Here is a 23,574-nt window from a genome sequence, read left to right as displayed (position 1 = left end):
CCGCGAGGGAGGGAGATGGCGGCGGCCCCTCGGGCTCGCCTCAGCGGGGCGGCGGGAGGCGGGCGGCCGGGGGCGGGCTCCCTCCTCGGCGGCGCCCGCTGCGGGGCCTCGGGAGCGGCTCCATCCCCTGCCGGAAGAGGAAGGGAACCGGGGAGAGCCCGGCAGGAGCCGCAGCCCCGCAGCATCCCCTGGGGACGGCTCCGGGAGGGCTCCCCCCGTGAGGAGCGGTAGGTGGCCCGGCGCCGGGCGGGCCCCGCAGTGGTACGGGAGGGAAGGAGGAGGGCGGGGGGCGGGCAGAGCCCGGAACGGCTTCGCCTCAGCGGGGTGCGGGTCCCAGGGGCTCCGCTGAGGAGAAGGAGGAGAGGGACGGCGGCTCCTCGCCCTCCGCCGCCGCGGCCCTGCCCGGCCGCCCCCCTCTCTCTCTCTCGCAGGCCCCTCTTTCCTCCCTGATCTGAGATTTGATTTGATTTTTTCGTTTCCTGGTTGAAAATCCGGCTCTTAACCCGGTTCAGGACTGCGTTAAGGAGCCAGAGAAGCCTTTCCAAGGCTTAAGCGGGTGAAGCCAGACCCGGGCAATCTCAGAAGGAGGAAGCAGGGGTAAAAAAACACCAGAAGGATGAAGCTCGCCCTGCTGCCAGAGCCCACATCCCTGCTTGCAGGGCCGAGAGGCGCAGCGATGCCGGGCATCAGCACAGGGCCAGGGCAGGAACCAGCAGACACAGGCCCGGAGTCACTGAGAGGCAGAGCCGAGGGGTCAGGGACATTTCATGTCCAAAGGAACAACTTCCCCAAACCCCAAAACTTCCCCCCCCGCCGCTTAAAACCTCGTCCCACAGGACTCAGATGCTGTGGTGGAGGTGAAGCGTTCTGTTTTTGCTGACAGGGTGCCAGGGTCTATAAAGTGTTTCATGGTTTCCTGCCTAACGAAAAAATACGGAGAGGTTTGAACAACAAAACCGGTGGAGCACAAAGGCAGAAACATGTAGTGCTTTGGGATGTTGCATAAGGGAAACTGCGACCACATTGCCAGACCTGGAGCTAGCTGAAAGGTCAGTGTTAGCAGCGAGAGGTTCAAGCCACACGCTAGCTGAAATGGCAGTGAGAGGGAGGTGTAAAGGATGTTGCCCTGCGTAAGTAATCCTGGAATAAAGTTTACCTTGGTACAAAAGCCAAATTGTGAGAGAAACAGGATAGAAACTTCCCCGATGAACCCATCCCGTAATGCGTGGCCAGGTAGTCCCAGGGCCAGAGGCTTCTTGTCTAAACAAATGGCTGCTGTGGGCTCCAGATACTCTTATATCCTTTGGGTAAACAAAAAATGCTAAATATTTGTAGTGGGGAGGACACACCATTTTAAATAAAAGGCTCCTCAGCATAACCAAGCCCTTCTGTTCTCTGGCAGATTTAAAAGCATAATGCCAACAGCTTAATAAATGGGTTGCAGGTGGCCCCCTTCCATGCTTACCTCATCGTGTTTGAACTTTCATGCTGCTTCAGCACAAGTAAACTGAATCCACAAGTAGAGAAATGTCATGAAAATATTTATAGCTTGGCAAAACAAAGCAATTTATAGCTTAGCATAACAAAGTCTTCAGTTAGAGTGGTATGATTTACATGCACAGTGCCTTGTATGCATAATATGGTATGTCATACCTTGTACAGAATTTATATTAAAAAAAATAAAATAGTTTTCCGTCCTGATTTATTAAAGTCAATGAATATTTTGGTATTGAATGACTTTCAGTTGGATGAAATTTGGTTTCCATTTTTACTCTTTTAGCGTAACAAATGTTTGGGGATTTTTGCAGTGGAAAGGATTTAATTGTTTTATGGCTGAGAAAATGTTTTACAAACCTGAAGCTTGCAGATTCATGGTTTGTGTTTTGCTCCTTGTTTTTAATATCTGTTGAAATGGAAGTTTTGCAGAATGTCGACTGACTTCTGTATACGTTGAAAGTATAAATAATCTCCTGGTTACCTGAACAGGGATAATCAAAACGAGCGCCTTTTCTTATCTGTTTTACTGTAATACTGGATTGAACATTTTGGGAAAGTTTTCTTGCATGTTAACAAACTCTAAATGCTTCTTTGTTCTATGCTTTATTTGGGATGCCCCTGTAATAGAGTTTGTAATCTGATTGCCCTCATTTCTGCTTTTTTATGAGAGCAAACTTGGTGTTGAACTAAGAACCCAGAACAGAGAGTTGAACCCTCTTGCCTTTGAAAACGAGGTAACTTAATAAAGCCACAGCTTACATTTATTGCTGTGAGGTCTGCAGGAAGTGAGAAGAATCAGCAAGATACCCTTATGAAAGGCCTGCAAAATTCCTCCTGCTAACTGGCTATAAACGTCATTTTTTAGAATCAAAGCACTTGTGAGCATGGCTCTGAGAGAGGGAGAAACCAGCAGCAGCTCCGTCAACGACAAGCTGGAGCAGAACAGCAATCGTGTTATTGCAATCGTCTTCCTGGCACTGTTCATCGACTTGTTGGGATTCGCTCTCATCTTGCCGCTGTTCCCTTCCATCCTCGATTACTACAGCCGGACCCAGGTACATCACAGAGGAGGCCAGCCTGCTGGAACTGCTAGCTATGAGATATTTAGGGGAGGGTGGAAGAAAACTCCCTTGTCTTGGGGTGACTCAAATAGTTGTAGGCAGAATAATAACATCTAGTCCATTTAAAATGTTTGAACAGTGATTTTTTTATACTTTTTTTTTTTTTTTTTGTGAACTTGTATAAGATTCCTCCCTCTTGCTATTTCATTAAAGTGAGGGATTTGTTCTGGGGGAAAATTCAGTTATTTCCTAGGGGCTGTTCCTTGTACTTACCTTCTGCTGGCCCTGTCTCTTCCTTTTTATTTGATCATTTGTTGCAGTTTTCTTTGTCTCTAAAAGATGCTTTCATGTATATCATGCGTGTGTTGCTTTGTGAAGCGGAGGTTTAGTTCTGAAACTGGGATACAGGAGATCTGGCTAAAGTAAAATATGCATTTGTATCTAGCTGATAACTTGGAGTCCCCCAGTCTTGATAAACAAAGAGCCAGACACCAATGCCTAAATGCATTTTGTGCTCTAAATGGAAATTGTGTGCAAAATCTCTCCCTTATCATCTTGCTGCTGAGGGCAGTGGTACCAGCACAAAATCCCTAAAGCGGTTTTTATAATTCATTCACCAGAGATAGCTAAGGGTTGGGTTTGTTGGACAGGCTGCAGGGGTGAGCTGACAAGGATCTCCTGAAGTTCAGCAAGGAGAGCTGCAAAGTCCTGCACCTGGGGAGGAACAACCCCAGGCACCAGGACGTGCTGGGGCCACTGGGAACAAAGTGGAGCACAGGAGCTTCCCTCTGCCCCTCAGGAAGCCCTTCTGTGCTGTGCAGGTGATGGAGCCCTGGCACAGGCTACACAGAGAGGTTGTGGGACCTCCCTCCTTGGAAATCCTGTTTGCTCCCACCCCCAGCATCACAGAATCACAGAATTTCTAGGTTGGAAGAGATCTCAGGATCATCGAGTCCAACCTCTAACCTAACACAAACAGTCCCCACTAAACCATATCCCTAAGCTCTACATCTAAACGTCTTTTAAAGACTGTTTAGTCTTGGTTTTAGCAAGTAGCAGGCCTGATAGTTTTAGAAAGTTGTAGTCCAGACATCCACCCACCCAAACACATACGCTCATTTACCTGTTGCTGTTGGCATTCATAATTTAAGCTATTTTTATCCTTACTGGTCAACCAGGAAATATTGGGGGGAAATGTCTTTGAAAATAAAGCAGAGCACCTTTCCTCCTGCTTCTATTTCCCATCCCTCTGTTTTGCAGGATGGACTCTACTTGTCGTTGCAACGTGGCGTGGACTGGTTTGCAGAGATGGTCGGGATGCCTCCCGGGCGCAAATACAACAGTGTCTTGTTTGGAGGTACGGAATTTAAACAGCTGAAACAAAACCTGCATTGCTTTCAAGTCATTTGCAATGTTGTGAGGAGTGTTGATGAGGAGATTGACAAAAAATAAAAAACATACAGAGAGCATAAGAGGTTTTCTACTCTCCATTCTCTGAGGTTTTCAGCCTCTGACCAGACGAAACCCTGAATGTTTTCTGGTCTGACCTCAGAGTTGACCCTGTGAGCAGGAGGTTGGAGTAGGTGCCTTCGAGGGATCCATTTTAACCTGAATTATCCTAATTTGTGCTTCAGAAATGCAGGCCTGCTGCTCCTTGTTGTCAGACTGCCAGCTGAGGGTCAAGAGCCTGCTGTGCTCTTCCCTGCCCCATCCCAGAAATTCTTTTCCCCTCACAATTGATCTGCACGTGACTGGAGACCAGTCAGTAGGGAACAGTGGAATTAGGAGCTCCTGAGTTCAATTCCCACCTCCCCCTGGGCAGCTAGAGTGCAGCACTGCCTCTAAATCTCATTAGTCCTATTAAATGCAGTAGGGCTGCTGACTTGTAGGGTCAAGACGCATTTGCTGGCACTAGAACACCCTGGTGTGGGTGAGCTCCTGCAGGAGCAGTGCCGGAAATCCAGTGCTCGTTTTCAGTCAGATTACTGGCTTTGAATGGTAGGAAACAGTTTTTTTTTAAACCCCTTTTCACTTTTTTAATCCCTTAAATCACTTTGTCCCCTCTAGGACCTGGCTCTAAGGCTCCTCCTTGCTCTTCACAGCCTCAGACTTTGTTCAAACAAGGGGCAGGGAGCTCCCAGTCGTGTCCAACTCGTTGCCTTTCCTTTTTCTTGCTGTGTCCTGTACCCCTGGAAGCACTGTATCTCTTGGTTTGGCTCAGTTGTTTTCAAGGGGAAGGAGAAATCTCCCTGCTCCTTCCGGAGTGACCCACCTGACTTTTTGCTCTTCAAAGAAAATATAACATGTAATTGGGAACATGCAAATAAACTGGCTTGGGAAAGAAGCTGGTGTCCCTTGCTGCTTTCTCTCCTGGAGAAAAGTGTTTAGGAGCAGTACAGAGCAATGATGGGATGTTCACTAATTACCTGACATCCACAGGCAGCGAGGATGTAGACGAGGTGGCCGCATTGACCTGGCATCTGCCACATTTAACTCCATCTCTTCTGCTGGCTTTGATGACAGCTCCTCTTAGTTATCCACCTAATTTTCTATACCAGCAGAACACTTTTTCTTTTATCTAGGCTAGCTTTCTGCCAGGTTGAGTGGAGCTAATTCATTGGAGAGCTGTCCAAGACTGCAGGAGCCTGGGAGGATGGACAAACCAACTTATTTGTAGTCAACTGCTGTCGCAGCCCTTCTTTCCTGGTTGCACCTTAAATGGTTATAGTGGAAAGGTTCATTACACTTGTGAATTTAGCAGAGGCCACTGCAGTCTTCCTGTTGCCTGCATTCTTTCATTGCCTTGGGCTACAACACAGAGCATAGGATTGGAAAGACACTCACAAGATTGTCTTATTGCTTCTCCCAATGCAGGATATATTCTGCTGTCCTTCATCTTTGCTTAGACTGCCGCCTGTGCAGGGCAGAAACCTTTCCTGTCCGTGTCGAGGCCCTGAGGATACCAGTGTTTAACTGGACCAGCTTTTGGGGGCTTTTGAGCTATCATAAGGAACTTTTGCCCATAAGGTGTTTGGCATCAATATTCTGCCTCCCTTAAAGTCACTGGGAGCAGTACTTGTGGTCTCTCTCTCCTCAGCCTTTTTTAGCTTTGGTAACTGAATGATCTGAGACATATAACCCAGTTTTTCCTTTGGAGGAAAAACTGTGACAGCAAGACATTTTTCTGCCTGCTTGTTGAGAGTGTAGTGCAAATTAATGAGCGTGTGAAGCTGGAGATGGCAAGAGAAAAGAGGAATTAAACATCACAGAAGCTGGAGGCAGATTTCAAAAGACTCTCGGAGCCTGTTGGAATCACTCCTACCTCTTAGCGCGCCTCACTAACAGCAGTAATCGTGTCCTTCTTTCCATGATAAGAAGGAAAGAAAAGCTAATTATATTTGACAGAATCAGGTTCGAACAATCAAAAAATTCTTAAAAGAACTGTGACTGTTCGAGTCTGTATTACCTCTGCTTTAGGAACAGAAAACATTTGCAGATTCTCCAGTGTTTCCCAAACTGACTCCATGCCATTATAACCAGCGAGTTTCAAACAGCTTCTCACCAGTGAAGTAACCAGCAACCCATCCAGCTTATCCCTTTTGCTCAGGCCTGTCTGTGCCATTGCCTCCTCAGTCAAGTAACCATGGAAGATCATTGTTCTGAGGGTGGCTTGGTTTCAGGGACAAGCTGTTCTTTATCACTGTTATTTTACATTTGTGCGTTTTTAACAGACCGAACAGAGTGGTAGGTCTGGAACAGGTTGGCTTTGTATTTAAGACGAAAGCAGCAAATGTAATGATATCTCTGTATGTTTGTTTGTTTTGTTTTGTTTTGTTTTCAGGTCTGATTGGCTCAATGTTTTCCATCCTGCAGTTCTTCTCCTCTCCCCTCACCGGTGCTGTGTCAGACTGCTGGGGCAGAAGGCCAGTCATCTTGCTGACAGTGGTATGTCTCGTGCTGCGTTCAGTCACGTCACCTCACTGCACAGTTAAAGGCACTACGGCCTTGTGCTTGGCACAAAGGGTTGGGAAATGGGTGTTCCAGGTCTGATGGTTGTGGCCTTCTTCTTGCCAAGTCACTGGGCTACACTTCCAAAATCGAGTGCTCAAGCTGAGGTTCCATAACTGTACTTGGAAGGCACCAAAATGCCTGTCTGGGATTTTCCAAAGCCCCTCACCCCTGCGTATCAGAGTCTGACTTCAGATGCACAATTCACAAATGACGGATTTAATCCCTCTGAATTTTAGTTCCCCAAGTGCCTGATGATTGCTGATTGCTTCATGACCTATTTCACAGAGCCTGGCATTTGTTGGTTAGACGTTGCTATGTAGCAGTGAAAGAAAGGTGGATTTATTATAAAAATGAACTTTCCCCAAGAAGTTTTCTCTGTTGCTAGTCAGAGTTTGGGGTTCTAATTACAGAAGCAGTGGAAGTATGGTGGAACTTGGCAGTGAATGATGTACAAAGCCTGCTATTCTGTTGGGCTGTGGAAAGTGAACTAAATATATGTGTGCTTATGATTGATTATGGAATTAAAGGGCTAGAAGTGTGAATTCCTATTTTGAACTCAAAATTCTGTTGGAAACAAATGGAGCAGGATGTACAAAAATGGTTTAGTGCCCAGGGCTGATTTATCTCCCTTTGAGCTTTTCTTACACTTTTTTTATTATATTAATAGTCTCACTACTTCATTTATAGGAAATTCTTATGGATATGGTTCTACTTTTTTTTATTTATTATTATTATTTCACTGTTCAGGACATAGCACAGTATCAGTATATTCAGGCATGTCTGTTGCACAGTTTTTGGAGCAGCTGTTGAAGAATGGAAAAAGAAAATCAAATGTTTAGCAGAGAAATGATCAGAAATAAGAAAAACTTTCCTGCCCCTTATAAAGAACCCTTTCTTTCTTCTGCAGATGGGTTTGATGGCATCGTACGCACTGTGGGCTGCCTCTAGGTCCTTCGGCATTTTTCTCCTCTCCAGGATCATAGGTGGAATCAGCAAAGGGAACGTCAGCCTCTCCACAGCTGTAATTGCTGACTTGCACTCTCCAAAAGCACGGAGCAAGGGCATGGTGAGTTGTACCTGTGGGGTAGATGTTTGGGTTTACCGGCTAACTTTTAATTGATTTCAGGTACTCTGATTATATTCCTCAGCAGTGTGTTCATTCACCAAGTGAACACACAACCTTCCATACTGCCTTGCTTTTGAGAATGTGCCAGATGGCTTTGCTGGTGAGCTCTCACGCTACTTGTCGGTGGCTTTCACCTCCAAGTGAAATGCAGATGTCTTAGAGGTTGAAAAGCTACCTGCCTAAGTGGTAAAACCGTCCCTCCTGCTGCTAACTTTAATCCTGATTATAATAGCTGAGGAACTGAAAGATCTTTTATCTCAGAATGGCCCAGTTTTGGTAACTGGAGCTTGCTTATAGGACAACCCGCTTTTCTCACCTTTCCAAGCCGTGGCAGCGCAGCAGCAGTGCCCAGCATGGCCCTACCTGCCTTGAGTGATGCAGTGCCTTCAGGACCTGAGCTCAGCAGGTGATGGATGTGGCTTTGGCTGACTGAGCAGCAAGTGGGCTGAACAGCTGCCCTTGCCTCTTCCAAAAGGCAGCGGACCAGATGGAAACACCCTGCAGGCTGAGCTTTCTTTGCCTGTGGATTGCCAGTTAGATCTTTTATCTTAAAAAAGCCTCGGGGGCCCAAACTTCTATTAGCAGAGCGTTATAAACCACCATGTGGGGCAGCTGCATCTTGGGAGGGGATTTCACAGTGATAGCTAATGAATTTTCCAAACAATTTATTACAATCCTAGTGAGACAAAATATATTTCTGGAGGAGGATAGCCATACAGCACTAGGAAATAAAATGGGTCACAGCTTATTTTTAGGGCTTGAGAGCAAGTCGCTTGGGCTCACATCCACACGGCTTAACTCCCTCGTCTTTTCCGAAGCAGAGTGGGCATGTTCATTCTGCTTCCTGGGAAGAGTCCTGACTGATGCTGTTCCCAAAGTGTGCTGGGGCATCGTCTGAGAGAATGCTGCTTGGGCAGGCTGAAACAGGGCTGGAGGTAGGGGTGAGTCAGGACACCTGCGTGTGCCCAGGCCTCTTTTAGTTTAGTACAGGTAAAGGCAAATAGACTGAAAAGCAGGAGGATTGTGTTCTGGGATGGCACGGTTTTGGGTCCTGCCCGTGTGAGTATCTTTGAATGTTTCTTAAAGAAAATAAGCCAAATCCTGCATTGTTGTGTTGTTAAGCAACCGAACTGAGACAAATAATTCAAATCCGTGTTATCTCTGTTAAACTCCCATCTCCTATGTGCAGGTTCTACCTCTTTTCCTGTGTGCTGGTTTCACAGCGAGTTAATAAATCCTCTTTATTACCTATACTAGATTCAGGTTGTTCTGGGAAGCCTCTCAGCCTGTTTGCTCTATCAGAAATATAATCCTTAATACTGAAATTACCAAAGCAATTCAGAAGCTATAGACATCACGCTACAAAAGTTTATTCTATGGCTGCTGGATCTGCTGGCTGAACAATCTTCCTTTCACTCGTCATCATATAAGGAATTGTATCCCTCAGATATCCCTTCACCATGTTGCAGTTTGTCACTGCTGCTTTGCTGGTTAGGCAGAATATGAAGTGGGATATTTGGAAATAACAGGTTTTTCACAATCAGTTCTCTTTGGTGACATTCTGTGTGTGTCTGCATTTCTTTAAGGCAAATACCAAGGAATCCAAACTGGTTTAAACTGAGCTACCTGAACAAACTGCTGTCTAAAACTACATGTCGATGTGCATTTGTGTCATTGCAGGCAATGATTGGTGTTGCCTTCTCCCTTGGTTTTACCCTGGGTCCCATGATTGGTGCTTACCTAGCCATGGAGCCAGAGAAAGGAGAAGTCTTCTATCGTCGTTCGGCATTGTTAGCACTCACGTTTGCTGTGGCTGATTTAATTTTCATCTTTTTCCTGCTTCCGGAGACGCTTCCCAAAGAAAAACGGGTAAATGAGCTCTCAATCTGAAGGTCTGGCTTCCTTGCAAGAACAGGATATGACAGCTGTTGAAATACTGGAAGTGTTGAAGAAGAGGCTGAGCCAGTATCTCATGAATTTAGCTCATTCTTGGGATCAGGATTTCATGCTATTCAGGCTGATATCAAGGTGGTTGTATGATGGCGCCACCTCCTAGCCCAGTGTAACATGAGACCTGTTTATAGCTAGCATGATGATGAATTGCTGCCTTTGGTGTTGTATGAATTTCCCAAAAACTAATGGCAACCTGGGAGGGAGAGGGTGAATTTTCAGTTATTTCCAGTTACCTAGTATACATCAGGTTATTTTAACTGTTATTTTGTCTATGCTTGATTATTTTGAACACTGAAGTAGCAATGACTCTTAGATCTGTGAAAGACAGCACAGCTCAGAGAGAAAATGTCTACAAGTGCTAAAACCCAGTAACTGCTAGAATCTGTGGGGCAGAACGTGTATTAGCATCATGATTTAATACTGTGTGATCAGACATTGTTCAAGATATTTCTATCTGATAACAAGTCTCTCGGAAGACTGGTGGTGTGGGAGAGCCTGAATTCAGTCCTAGGTATCTGGAGGAAACACTTGATTTCAGGTTTTCAGCTGGATTGGATCTTTCTTGTCATCCCTTGCCTCTAAGCAGCTCTCAGACGTTGAATCATGCTCAGTCTCTGGACAGCCAAACCTAGCTGACACGGAGAAATGCTGTTCAGGAAACTTGTCTGCGCCACTCCTGCCCGGGCAAAGCTTCAGACCTTCCTTGAGTGTTTCCCAGCAGGGTGTGTCAGATGTGGAATTGGTTGCTTGTGTGTACTCCCAAACACTACAGCTTTATTTTATTTTATTTTTTACAGCTCTGGTATGTCTCATCTGTTCCTCTTTCCTATTTGGCTGCTTCTAAGCATTCCAGATAAAATCCTGTCCCTGGTTAGAGCTGCACTCTGGGGTGATGGCAACGTGTTTATGGAAGGAAGTGCTGCAGGGTGAATCTGTGTTCTGAAAACAATTCCACCTTCGCTGTGGAGGGATAAATGGCTTTGGGGCCTTCCTGTACAATCCCTGACCAGTACCCTCCCCCTCTCATTATCCTCTTGGGAGTTCTTCTGATAAGCTAATCTGTGCTCGTCATTGTGACTGAACTGTGATAAGAAACTGGGTGCTCTCTCCCTGCTCTGGGGGACTCTGCCTCCCTGCAACAGTAGGTGTTGCATGAGGCAGATTTATAGGTGCCTCTCAAGGTTGTGTTAAGCACACAAGTTGTTTAATTGCTGATGAGATGGTGATTTTTCCAGCTTTGGAGCTTATGACTGGGATCAGCATCAGTGCGTTTGTGCCGTTTCCTTCCAGCTGCCTTTTTGGGGAGTGGACCCGTGCAGTTCGTGTGGTCGAGGGTATTTGCAACTGTTATTGTTAGGCTGCTTTGCTTGGTTTTGGGGTAATCCCTCCAACTTGGAGTGGAAGAGGAGCAGTTTCCCTGGCCGCCTGATAACCGGGTAAGGGCAGGTGTGCTGGCAGCCTCTCTGGCTCCTGGCTGGGCTGAGCTGGAGCAGGGGCTGCTGCACTATCGTGGTGGAAAGTGTTGGAAGGACGTAACTGTGGGAAGGGGAAATGGGAATGATAACTGGTAGGAAGGTGTGTCAGCAGGATCAGACATCTGGTTCTTTGAAATATGCTGTGTTCTCATGATATTCCTGTTTCTCTATCTGTCTTCCTTTTCTTTGGAGAGTCATAGAATATCCCGAGTTGGAAGGGACCCACAGGAATCACTGAGTCCAAGAGACTCGAGAGAAGAGCAAGTATTTCATTCCTTTATGTTGGAATTGACTTGTAGAAAATGGAAGGTGAAGGAGGTCAGGGGGAGCAAGGATGAGTTTTCATCCAAAGATAACAGAGTTTTTGCTACCCTTTTTCCTCTTTTTTCAACTCTTCCCTATGTTTTTCAGGTGAAGAGTGACGGCAGCATTTTACCTTTCACCTGTCAGAGACACTGGTCTTATGTGAGTTGTCCAAACAGCTCCTGCTGTGACCTGCTTCGTAGCAGGGAGGAATAGAAGCGTGTCTAGCAGAGTCTTGCCCCCTTAAGAGCTTTTGAGTCAATTTTTAGCTGAGCTTGCTATGATCAAGGCTGGCTTGCTGAAGGATGGGTCTTACAACTTCATTCTCTGGTGTCTGATTTGAGTGCTGGTGCTGGAGCTTGGAAGGCCCAGGCTGCAGTCCTGGCTTGGACCGACTCCGGGACTTCAAGGCTTGTTACTTAGTATCTCTGCATTAGAGGAAAACAGGAAACAGACACTGTGAGACATGTCTGATGTTCGAGGTGCTTTGGGTGATTATGAAGTGAAATTGAGCAATTTTTGAATAATAAGTCATAAGCGTGAAGATTAAACACAAAGCATTGTAGATTTTGAACCTGAAGAGGATCTGAACTCCACATAGCTGGTGACATTCCCTGAAATGGGCAGTGTGTGCTTGCTACTTGGGGGCAGTGAAATGCTTTCATCAGGTCTAATACAGGTTTTTCATCAATCAGTGGGTGAAGTCATTTCTAGATCATTGCTTCTAGGGCAAAGGCAGGAGAAGTTTAAAAGAAAATATATATATATATCTGTATAAATAAAATCAGCTTTATAAATATATATATTTCTATATAAATAAAATCAGCCTAATAGTACAAAAGCAGCTTGGCACCCTGTCTGACATGAATAATAACTCAAAACAGCTACAAACTGCAGATTTTTTTATTACTGGCAGACATTCTTGAAGAGAGTTGCTTGTTACCAGTTTCTGTGTGCTGCACTGCAAACACCATCGTGCCAACAAACGCAGGAACTGAGGATTGCTATGAGCCAGCTTCAGGAAATCCTCTTACAGAGCTCATAAAAGCACGAGGAAACTTCTTCTTGGGAGTGTCTTTTTACCCTCTGTAATACATGCAGTGGAAGGGGAAACAGCCCGGTTTGTTTTATGTGGATCAGCAGCCTTTACTATGTAAAACAGCCTGGTGTATTGATCTGACTGATGGTGGGAGACCAACAGACTCCAGAGCTGGGCTTTTGGGTGCTCAGAAGGCTGTCAAAACAAGCCAGGTGGTGTTAATACCATTTTAAAGGGTGATTTGCTTACTTTTTTTTTTTTAAACCCAGTCCATACGTATCCTCGAGGCACGCGCTGAAGTTCCGCTGGTAATTTACCCTTTAATCTCAGCATCAAAGGGGGCAGCAGCTTCCTCCTTCCCCAGCTGGGATGAAGAGGAATCTCATCATATGAAGCCTGTGCAGTGTTTTGAGGGGATTAAATGCTAAATGTGATTATTTAGGATTCTCGAGTCCCTCTTATATCTTCCTGTGACTGTCTTGCAAAGTGGCAGCCTAAATTCTCCTACTCCGAAAGGAAACGTTTCCTTAAGAATTTACACAGTGTGTATATATACTTATATATATATTCGCTTTTCATATTTCAGAAGAATAATAATAAAGTTTAAAACATTTTCCATATATCTGTAGGGAATTAAACCATCTCCTAAGCTCCTGGTGATGAAGAGCAGGGAGGGTGTCACTAGATGCATAATTAGGTTGAGATGTGTGGAGTAGGAGGACCAGAAGAGCTACAAAATAAATTTTCCCCTTAAAAAAGCCACACAGTGTGGGCGTGTAGAATCTCTAGAAATCTCTCTAAGGAATCTCTCTAGAAATGGTATTTTCTGTTGCTTCCCCAGGAGGTGTCACTGGCTGGCTAAAAGAACCAGCAGTACCACTCCAGGCTGTCACCTGCTGTGCTGCTGCACCTACTGCTCTCAGCCCTGTAGCGCACACAAATCCCCAGCTTTCCACGAGGCTGCATGCAGCTGTGCCATTATTTACCTGGCAAATGTCCATTGACAGGCAGGGTGATGCAAAAAGGGAGCCAAACTGAGCCACCTTCAGTCTGTGGAGAACGAGCTGCTTCTGCCTTTTAAGCAACCCAGGAAGGAATCTGTTTTCAGTGAAAACTGTTATCAGTGGTCTACCTTCTAGTTACAGTGTTGGAACTAACTCAGGAGGTCTGGGATGTTATCGGGGGTTGCTCAGACCCCAAAGCCAGTTGTCTTGTTTCATCTCAGGTAATGTTTGTAGGTATTGAAGCACTTCTGACTGTTGCTGTCATTTTCCTGCAGTAGTAATTACATCAGTTTTCTGAAATAAACCTCTTTCTGTCATCAGGTCTCCTCTGTGACATCTGGATTTCAGGCAGCCGTTGACTTGCTCAGTCCTCTGGCTTTATTTCAGTTCTCTGCAGTCACCCGAGGAAAGGAAACCCCTTCAGAGAAGAGTAAGTGTTAACTTTCTTTCTGTATTACATTATGTATCTTTTTGTATCTGGGGATGGTTTCTAAGTACAGACTTTAGTCACACCCTTTTGGAAGCAGTACTCCAGCTCTTTAAAATCCACCCTATTAATTTATGAACTTATGCTGACCCTCGTATTCCCAGAAAAAGAGGTTTTAGAGATTAGTGTTTTGAGGATTTCTGACTTGCTACTCGCTCATTCTTCAGGCACTGGCTGCAGCTTGGGTAGGCTGCAGGAAGTGAAGTGATTTAAAAACACAGCTCAAGGCATAAGTAAGGGACATGTTAATATGCGGATCCAAGCTGCAGAACAAGAAATTTTGGGCTGGAATTTTATTTCTTGTTTCAGGATTTGGAGATGTAGGGTTTGAGCACTTCACTACATTAAATTATTTAAGCCATAGAAAATAAATCAACATTTGCCAGGTCCACCAACTAATCATCCATGCTGTTGCATCAGGAAAGGAGCCCCCTTAGGAGAAAACACGTTAAACACTGCATTCACAGACAAACAAGTAAGACTATCTATCAAAGACCACAGATGGCTTAGAAGGGATGCTGTGCTTTAGCCAGCGTAGTCCTGAAAGAACCATTCCAAGGTATTAAACTGAATACAGGAGCTGATTAAAAATAAATAACGAAATCAGAGGGTACGAATGTGAGGGACAGGGACTGGACTGGATGAGGGAGAGCACAGAGACACAGGGAGAGATCAGTCTTTTGGGCTCTTCTCTCACCAGAGGGAAGGTAACAAGCAGAATCCATTTCATGGCATGTCTTGTGGGGGTATTTAAAATGAGCATCTGAGGAAAGACCTTTTCCCTGTACAATTATTTTATGTCCACTACAACTATTGCTATCATGTAACTGTTGCTGTTATATTTTAAAGCAGTGCTCGAAAACCACCACCATATTTCTCTCTTCCCCCACTCCCCTCACCTCCCTGTTTTTTGTTTTTTTTTTTTTTTTTTTTTTTGTGTGGTGTTTTGTTCATTTAGATCTTCAGAATCTGAAAATGCTGGGCGTGGTGTATTTCCTGTACCTCTTCCTGTTTTCTGGTTTGGAGTATACGCTGAGTTTTCTTACTCACCAGAGATTCCAGTTCAGCAGGTACAGCGCGCTTAAAAGACACGTCATGTATTTCATCTAGGCCGTTTTCCAAAAGCTTAATTTAAGGTCTTTTATTTTCAAGAAAGAGGCTTGAAGGCTATTACTAACATCAGTTGGTAAGAGTCAAAAAAACAGCCACTGCATTCATTTACGCTTGGGCTTTGCGGGAAGAATTTAAGAAAACATAGGCACACCGCTTATCACCCCGGGAGATACTCATTGAATGCACGCCTTCTAAGACCTAAAGAAAATCAATACACAAGATTAAACTAAAGCTTCTGAAATATCTGTAGCTGGGCTAGTTGTATTGATTGACTAGCATAAAATCTTTTCTCTTCTTCCCCAGAAGAGTTTTTCACTATCAGGACAAATCTCAAGGCTCAAAAAAAAAAAAAAAAAAAAAAAAGGAAGGATTGAAGGATAGCTATGTGATGGCACTGCGTATGATGTACAGTCATTACATCTGAGAGTTTGATTTCCTCTAGTCAACCACTAGAGGAGAAAGAACAGAATCCACTAAAAGAAGCTCAGCTTGAAATATTTTTCCTGCCAGCTCATAGGAAGATTCCCAGCCAGGAACATGATCTTGCAGCTTGATTCCATATGTGCGTCCTTTCCTTTCAGTGACTCTCAGGATTTTGTCTCATCTCTGCATTTCTGTCTTTCATTACAGTTTGTGGCTTAACTAATGTGTGTGCAACAAGGAAAGGTCTTCTAGTGCATTAAGCCTGCTTCTGCACGGTCCTTTCAGGATAGCCACACAGTGAGATACTCAACTTTATGCCGACAGTACAGGCTGTGTGACAAACATGCTTGTTACAGAGGTGAGAACTTCTAGCTGAGAACATCCACATAGTCCAGCAGATAAGAGAGGAGAAAGGGACACATGAAGAAATATTTCAGGGTAGAAGGAGAGTGCAAGCTTCCCAGTGCAGGGCCTTATCACCACCGTGCCTGTGCCCATTCCTCAGAAACCAACAGCTCCTGCATGTAGGACAGAGATTTGCCATGGCATGAGGTAACGTGTGGGCAATTCGTGGACCACCCTAGTAACAACTCAGGTACATCGCAGCAGTCTAGAGACCTCTGCAGTATTTGCCAGCAGCCATCCTGTCTCTAAGTAATGGGTTCATCTTCTTTCTGTTTGCCTGTTGTGGAAATTAATGTCTGTGTATTAAGAGCTTGTGCTGCTCGTGTGAGCATATAAAGGCATTCTCTGTCTTGCTCAGGAAAGGGTCTCCACTGGACCCGTGCATCTGATGGTGGAATGCTCTGTGCATGACTTTGTAACCTGTGTTTCTGCCTCCCTTATAGCATGCAGCAGGGCAAGATGTTTTTCTTTATTGGAATAACAATGGCTGTGATCCAGGGAGGTTATGCTCGCCGAATCAAGCCAGGAAATGAAATCAAAGCTGTAAAAAGGGTAAAAAAATATATGTAACTTTTTTTCTTTCCCCCGCATAAATCTGATACATTAATCTTCAGTCTAAAGAGCAACGAACAGTGGTTGGAGGCTATAGCTGTACTTGTTGGATCAAAAGAAAATTCTGTCTGTCTCATTTCAGTGGTGGGCAGGGGGAAACAATTCTTACTCTAGTCTACAATGTGTGGTCTTCCATATTACAACAGCATGTACCAATATACAGGCAGAAGTTTCTCTGACAGAAGTGTGCATTTGTTTGCAGTGTTTGCCTCTTTCATTTTAGAGATGGTGATACTGCACTGAGATGACAGGGAACAGCTCATGCAGCTTATACTAAGGCTGTGGGACAAGTAGATGTGTTTTGTCACTTGCGTTTGTGTGTGAAGCTAAGGACAGCAGGTTTCCAGCATTTCTGAACTTCTGTTGCTGCTTGGTAACGTCTGCTTGGACAGCTAAAGCCTCCATCCATTTATTATGCATTACTCTGAGGCCAGTGTGATTTCAGCAGTGGCAAATCGCACTGCAGCCTGGTGAACTGACTTGGCTTTTCTCAAAAGTTATTTCTGCTAGGGAAATCATCCCCACCCTGCTCCCTGGCAGGCAAAAGCTAACGTGTTTGTTGTGTCACAGGGGAAGCATTTCCCTAAGAAAACTCACACTGCTGCACTGGTGCTGCTCTGTCCTCTGCAGCAACTTCCTCCACGTTCTCTGCACTGCAGTTTATGCAAACTGTGGCTCACCCTGCAAATTTCTGTATTTTTTCCTCTTTCCTGCACAGGGAAGTGTAGTTACTGTGAAATACTCAGTTAGTTTAACTGGCCAGTTGCTTCTTGTAAACACCCACGTGCTCCCTGCCGAAACCTGCAGGCCCCTGGGCACGCTTTCTGCAGATGCATGTGGCTTGGGTGGCTTTTGTGGGAATTCCTCCTTTGGCTGCGGTGATTCTGGCAATTTGTTTATGGATCTGGATCGTATGGCAAATGTGGCTTCTCTTAGCACAGCGGTTACGGTGTCTCATTAATCACTGAGTTTTCAAAATGAGGCATTTTGTGGGAGTGGAATTAAAACCCTGCAGCAGGTCTTAACTGATCGGTTTTCACAGAAAAAAAATGTGTATGAGGGAGAGATCACAGGGGAGCTGAAATCCAGGCCCTTTGAATAGAGGAATAACCTTTTCTTTTTCTTTTTTACTAGTGAATTCCCACATTTTTTGTTCTTGGCTCCAAAAACTCCAGAGGGTTTGACACAACCCTTAGAATCAGCCAGTGCTGCTGCTGCTGCTGCAAAAAAAAAAAAAAACTAAAGGAGCTGTAGCACACAGGCTTTTTGATCTTGTGCTAGCTCACAGGATAGAGAGATGAAACTAAATTTCTGGACAGTTCAGCACAGAATGAGGCAGAAAAGAAAGCAGATCATGTGAGAGAACTGCAAAAACATTGTTTTCCTCAACTGGGAGATGAGCTGTGAGGCTACAGCCCGTGTTATAGGTGACTCCAGTGCATATGTGGTCTGCAGTCATGTGGCACGGAGAGAACAGAGAAGTGAATTGTGTTTATGCGTGGCCATCCAGATGAGTTTGCAATGTCTGCTTGGGAGGGAAGGACGCGCTGGTTTAAGTGTAATTCTGTCGGGGAAAAGACCTGGCAGGACACCTGGAGTGAGGCTTTAACAAGCACAGCTTAAATGTAACTGTGTGACTCATTCATTTTTGCAGGCTATTATGCTGCTGATTCCAGCGTTCCTGTTAATTGGATGGGCTGCAAATGTGACCCTGCTGAGCGTTGGACTGCTGCTGTACTCCTTTGGTGAGCTAAACTGCCCTGAATTCTAAGCACACACACGCAATTTTTCTTCGCATATTTATTCATTAATTAAGAAAGACACACTTCTGATTTCAAGGTGTTAGCAGCAGAAGTTAATGTTTCTCTTTATACAGCCTGGGAGGAATAGTGGCTGTTGCTTCCTCGTGTTGTTTGTATCCAAGGAAGCTGCCATGGTGATATTAGGAAGCATCCCCAGTGCTCCTGTTGTCCCATCTCACTATGGAGCTCGTGTTTTGTTTTTTTTTTCCCCCATCACCAGACCTTAGAAGCAAAATATTCACTGAATAGCTCATGTCAGGAAAAAGAGAGCATTTCTTTGTGTTTCAAAGGTGGCTGCATTATTTCTTAGGCAACAGGCTGCCGAGAGCTGCACCATGTTACGGTGAGGGCTGGTGCAAGATTTGGGCTGAGCAAGAGCAAAGGCAGGTCGGCCTTGTCCTGAACATGGCGGCTCAGGGCTGTGTGGGCTGGACACTGCCCTGCTCTCCTGCATTGCAGGCTCCTAGTCCAGGGAGGGAGATAAACTCGCTGTAGCTTTTGCCGAGTGCAGATGGTTTTCAAAGATGCATAACTGCTTACATAAACAGTACTCTGACAACTTAAGCCATTATTCTGGGAAACAATTATGAATGAACTTGGATTCATCAGTGATGGAGCCATACAAAAGTGTCCATCTGAGGAAAGATTTCAGATATCCCCAATGCTGCTATTGTTGAGAAGCTTCAACTGAAGCTAATTATGAAAGGAGACTTCTCTTTTGCATGATGCAGACTGATTTCAGAGTAAACTCCCAACCACAAAACGCATCTGTTTAGTAGCTTGCTTGCCTAGGACCAGCCATGGGGTGGACAGGTTTCAAACTCTAGATCTTACTAGATCTGGCTCTTCCCTAGCTAAGCCATCTAGAAATGCCTTGGGACAGACCTCTTTTCCCACCCTCTCCCTCCCCCTGCCCAAGAAATTAGGATGCCTGCAGTTAAGGCAACAAATCCATCATTCCTGCTCTCCAATCGTCTTTCCCTTCCCAGAAAAGATTCTGCTTTGCATGCTGAAAGCACTTCCCTCTTGGCAGAAAAGGTCCCTGTTGCATTGAGAGGGCAGCAATTGCTGAACAGCTCTTGGCTTTTTTCTTTAAAAAATGTTGTAACCTCTTGCTGGACTTAACGGTCTTACTTCTCAAGCTGCCTCTTTCATCTATGAGTAAAGCCTTGTGCATGGGGACAGCGCGGTTCTGTGTACGGCAGCTCACTGGCTGGGGGAAATGTGAGTGATTCCTTTCCCCTTCCTCTGTAAAGCTGCCCCGAGCTGATCTGCCCTACCCGCCCCCCTCCCAGTGGAGAGGAGCAGCAGTAATGGGAAACACCTGCTCAGAGCACATGGCTCTTCGTTCAGGTTGGCTTCGGGGGGGTGTTTTTGTTATTGGACTGGATTAAAGTGTATGATTCATCGTTGGTGCAGTGCCCCAGAGCTCAGCATACTTCTCTGCAGCAGTAATGAGTTCAGGCCACGTGTTTTTCGCGATTGCTCCTCTAGCTGAACTCTGCTGGTCACTGACAGTCTCTTTTGTGTGTTTTTCCAGCTGCTGCCATTGTTATCCCTTGTTTGTCTGCGGTGGTTTCAGGCTACGGTGAGTGTCCTTGCTTGGAGGGGCAGCCTCTGGGCACGTAAGTGACTTTGTATGCACTTGGCTCGAACGCGGGAGTGACCTCAGGTTCAGTGATGCATCAAGAGGAACAGCTGGGGTCTGTGTTCTGGACTGGGCACTGTGGCTGCAGCTTGTCTGAAATGCCTCCTTCACTAAAATCAAAGAAAGCCAGATGGAACTGCTGGGGGTGGGAAGACAATATTCCGACCCTGAGAACTTCCAAAACATCCCCCACTGAAGTACAGGAACATCCAGACCTGACAGTACCTGGCTCTGAAAACTGTCAGCTCTTCCTACTAAGTCCTTTCAGAGGGAGCAGTAGCAGTTTGACAGCCCAGTCAAACTCTGCCCAGTGAGCACACTACTTTTGCAGGTTTTTGCTGGTTTGTTCCAGTGTGCTGGGTCAACCTGAAGCAACCACGATGGTGGTCATGATTAAGAGGATCAAGAATAGGAGGTAAAGAATGAGGCTCCTGGGCAAAGAGCACAAACGCCACTGAGCAAGGAAGAGCCTGGGCCTCTGAAGGAGACACCAGCCATCTGCCAGCAGTGAAATCATTTCTTCCCAATTCCTTGGAAAAGAGCTGGATGTGGTGCTGGTTGCTACAGAACCCTGTACAGCAGATGATGCTGAGTTGCCACCTGCAGAAGCCAGCTCCTTCTTTAGCTTTGGTTCATTACCAAGGCTGCCAGCACTACAGTGCCTGCTGAGGGAAAAAAGCAGGGCTTTCCTTTAACCAGCACTTTCATGTGGCTTTTATTTAAACTTGCATCCATGCACCTGTATTTTACAGGCCTGTGCCTCAGCACAAAAAGAAATAACTACTTGAAAATTTAGGGAAGCAAATTTAGCTCTTTTATACAAGGTAAAGTTTTAGCCTTTTTCTGATTTTGTCTTTATGTTTTTTAGTGTGCTATGTGTTGTCCATGGACAAGCACGCTTCATAAGTTCTCAAGTGTTTAATAACGCAGTCACATTTTCCTTGTTGTGGGAGAAAAAAAAATAGAGCTTGGGCAGTGAGCGTGAAATGAGGAAGTTCCAAAAGAACTGGCTCCAGGAGCCCCAGCAGTGCCTGCCCTTCAGGCCGCCCCTGCCCCAGGCAGAACAAAGCTGCAGCCTGCTGACCGACTCTCTGCCTTCACAGGTTCTGCCGGCCAAAAAGGAAGAGTGATGGGGATCCTGCGGAGCCTGGGGGCTCTGGCCAGGGCCCTAGGCCCGATCCTGTCAGCCACAGGTGAGCGGGGCTGTTCCGCCTTCCTGCTTTTGCCAAGGTCCCTGGGGGAGCCTACAGCCTGGGGGGGTGGGAGGAGGGGAGGAGATCAGGAAGGGAAACCCCAGCTCAGAGCCCTAAAACAGTCTTCACAGAAGGAGATGGCCCTAAGAGCTGCACGGAAAAAGCCAGGGCAGGGCAAGTGTCCAGTTAGCATCAACAGGAGCCTGGTGGATGAACTGAAAGGATTGTATGAGCAGAGATGCCAAAGGTGGTGCCTGGTTCTTTAGGCAGCTCAGCAGCATCAAACTAACCCATCCCAGTAAGTGGCTACACAGGCAGAGGAGCACCCCAGCACGCAGTGGGAGCCAGCAGCTGACCAGCAGCTCTTACCCTTTCTGGGCTTATTTTCAGCCTTTTTGGCAAGAAACCCAGCCTGCTGTGCGGGGCCACTTCAGTGCCAGGGCTGGCTCTGGGAAAACGAGTCAGTGAGAGCAAGGGCTGCTTTGCTGTAACAGCTCACGAAGCTGCATCCCCATGGTGTACGAATTAGGCAGGTCGAGTCAATAATCTGCAATACACAAAAAGAACTCTGCTGCATTAAAAGCAACCCCTAAACCAGGTTAAAGCAGCCCCACAAGGCCGATGCTGCTGGTGCTCGGGGCGGTGACCATGCTGTGCCCAGTCGCCCTCAGGGGAAGCAGCGGTGCAGTGCGCCAGAGCCTGAACTCTGAGCGACCCTAAGTCTGAGCACAGCCAGCACCCCTTCCCTCACTGCACCCAAAGGCCAAACTGGCTCACGCTGGCACAAACACCTGCCGCATGCCTCAGCACGGATACTGGGTGCAGGGAACTTCTGGGAAGGAAGAAACTAGCTTTGGACTTAGCAGCGAAACCAAAATGGCAGAACAGCTCCAGAGTGTAGCACTCATACTGCCCTTGCATGAATGGCCACGGAGAAAGTGCTGGGGCAAAGAGTGAAAGTTTTCAAGTGACTAAAATGGAATATGTGAATAGGAACTTTCCTAGTTTCTATACTGGCAGGAATGAACATATCCCACGTAAAACAACCACCTTTAACATGCTGTTCCCTTGGAAGAGAAATATTACCAGCAATGCTATTAGCCACCTCCTGCTTGTAACATGTGCAAGATTATACACTAAAAATTCAGTGATTTTAGCTGTACCAACACCCATGTTCTCCCTTCATATCAGTAAGTTGTTGAGAGCAGGAGCTATGAATGCCTGCTCACTTACATGCAAGGAAAACTGCTAAAAACCTAAATTTGTTTTCATTACAGTCTACTGGCTGGCAGGGGCAGAGGTTTGCTTCACTGTCTGCGGAGCTTTCTTCCTCATCCCCTTCATTTTACTTGGTTCTATAAAACAGCAGACAAAGGAGGAGTAGACAAAGGTAGGAAGTAACCATGGAACCATCACCAGCTTCTAAGAACCACCACATGACCTGATTCTTGCTACCTGCCTCCAGCAGCCAAATGGGAAGATCTTGTGGAAGGCCAGATGCAAAGACGCAGCAACAGCAGACTTCAGATTTCTTGCAGCCCCCACATGGAATTCTGTTGGCTGTGGCCTCCCAGCTGGCTTGGCTAGTTCTGCAAACAGAAAAGAAAAAAAACAAAAAACAAAACAAGAACACGCAGCTCAATAAATTATTCAAATCATGGGCAAGCTGAGAGCAGCAGTACAGCAGCACCGTGCTGCACAGCACAGCCCAAAGTCACAGCTAGTGCCCAGTGCTGTTAACTGCCCCCCCCGCAGCGCTGCTCTTTGCTCATCTGCTTTGGTCAGGAGCACAAGCCAGAGCAACGCCACTGCCCAAAGGAGTTCTGCCTGGTTTTCGCTAGCAGGCAACAAATTTACAAGAGCTGTCTAGCGGGAAGTTTCTATATACATCATGAGATCTGCACAAGTTCTCGGTGGACCTCGTAAAACTGCATCAACTGCCTTAAAGCCTGACAATCAAACCCAAACCAAGCAGCACACTACAGGCTTCCTGAGCCTGACTGGTACTTTGGCACAGGTGGACTGTTTTTAATATATGACTGAGATGTTTTGTACTTCTAATACTTTACATTATGTTTTGGATGACCAACCACTGTCCTTTTGCAATACAAATAAACTGTTACGTTGTACACACATGGTCATTACTTCATCCGAGCCAAACATCACTGCTGCTACTTGCCTGAGCAAGACTGGAGTCTGGAGTTCCACAGCAGGAGTCAAAAACCTCCCCGAGGAGCTGACCACTGCCAACAGGGTGCGAACTCCCCCCAGGCAGGGCTGCAGAGGCCTCTCAGCAGAAGGGGCGGGAGGGGTGGTAGGGAAGAACCTCACCACCTTCCCCCAGGCAGATCTTCAGCTTAAACCTGGTTGTTGAGGCTTTTTGGTGTCCTTCCTGCTTATCACTCAGGTGGAATGGCTAGGA

General features: G+C 46.0%; 1 protein-coding gene across 1 annotated transcript; it reads left to right on the top strand.

The window, feature by feature from the left end:
- MFSD10 (major facilitator superfamily domain containing 10) lies at nt 1–23,281 on the top strand. The gene is made up of 13 exons (XM_068679759.1): nt 1–227; nt 2,363–2,552; nt 3,819–3,915; nt 6,400–6,503; nt 7,477–7,635; nt 9,376–9,564; nt 13,791–13,899; nt 14,915–15,026; nt 16,341–16,449; nt 18,164–18,254; nt 19,852–19,899; nt 21,063–21,152; nt 22,430–23,281. The coding sequence occupies exons 1-13, from the start codon at nt 16–18 to the stop codon at nt 22,534–22,536; spliced, it is 1,617 nt and encodes a 538-aa protein (XP_068535860.1). The 5' UTR covers nt 1–15; the 3' UTR covers nt 22,537–23,281.
- The last annotated feature ends 293 nt before the right edge of the window (nt 23,282–23,574 follow it).

The sequence above is a fragment of the Anas acuta genome, chromosome 4 (assembly GCF_963932015.1).
Source record: "Anas acuta chromosome 4, bAnaAcu1.1, whole genome shotgun sequence".
Taxonomy (NCBI): Eukaryota; Metazoa; Chordata; class Aves; order Anseriformes; family Anatidae; genus Anas; species Anas acuta.
The sequence above is the reverse complement of the archived record's forward strand: the minus strand, read 5'-3'. Positions and strand labels throughout refer to the sequence as shown.

Excerpts from the sequence above, each read along its gene's own strand:
- MFSD10 (XM_068679759.1), top strand. The coding sequence starts at position 16 with ATGGCGGCGGCCCCTCGGGCTCGCCTCAGCGGGGCGGCGGGAGGCGGG. Across the intron at positions 15,027-16,340 it reads CAGAGATTCCAGTTCAGCAG|CATGCAGCAGGGCAAGATGT; the intron begins GTACAGCGCGCT and ends CCTCCCTTATAG. Across the intron at positions 19,900-21,062 it reads TGCGGTGGTTTCAGGCTACG|GTTCTGCCGGCCAAAAAGGA; the intron begins GTGAGTGTCCTT and ends CTGCCTTCACAG.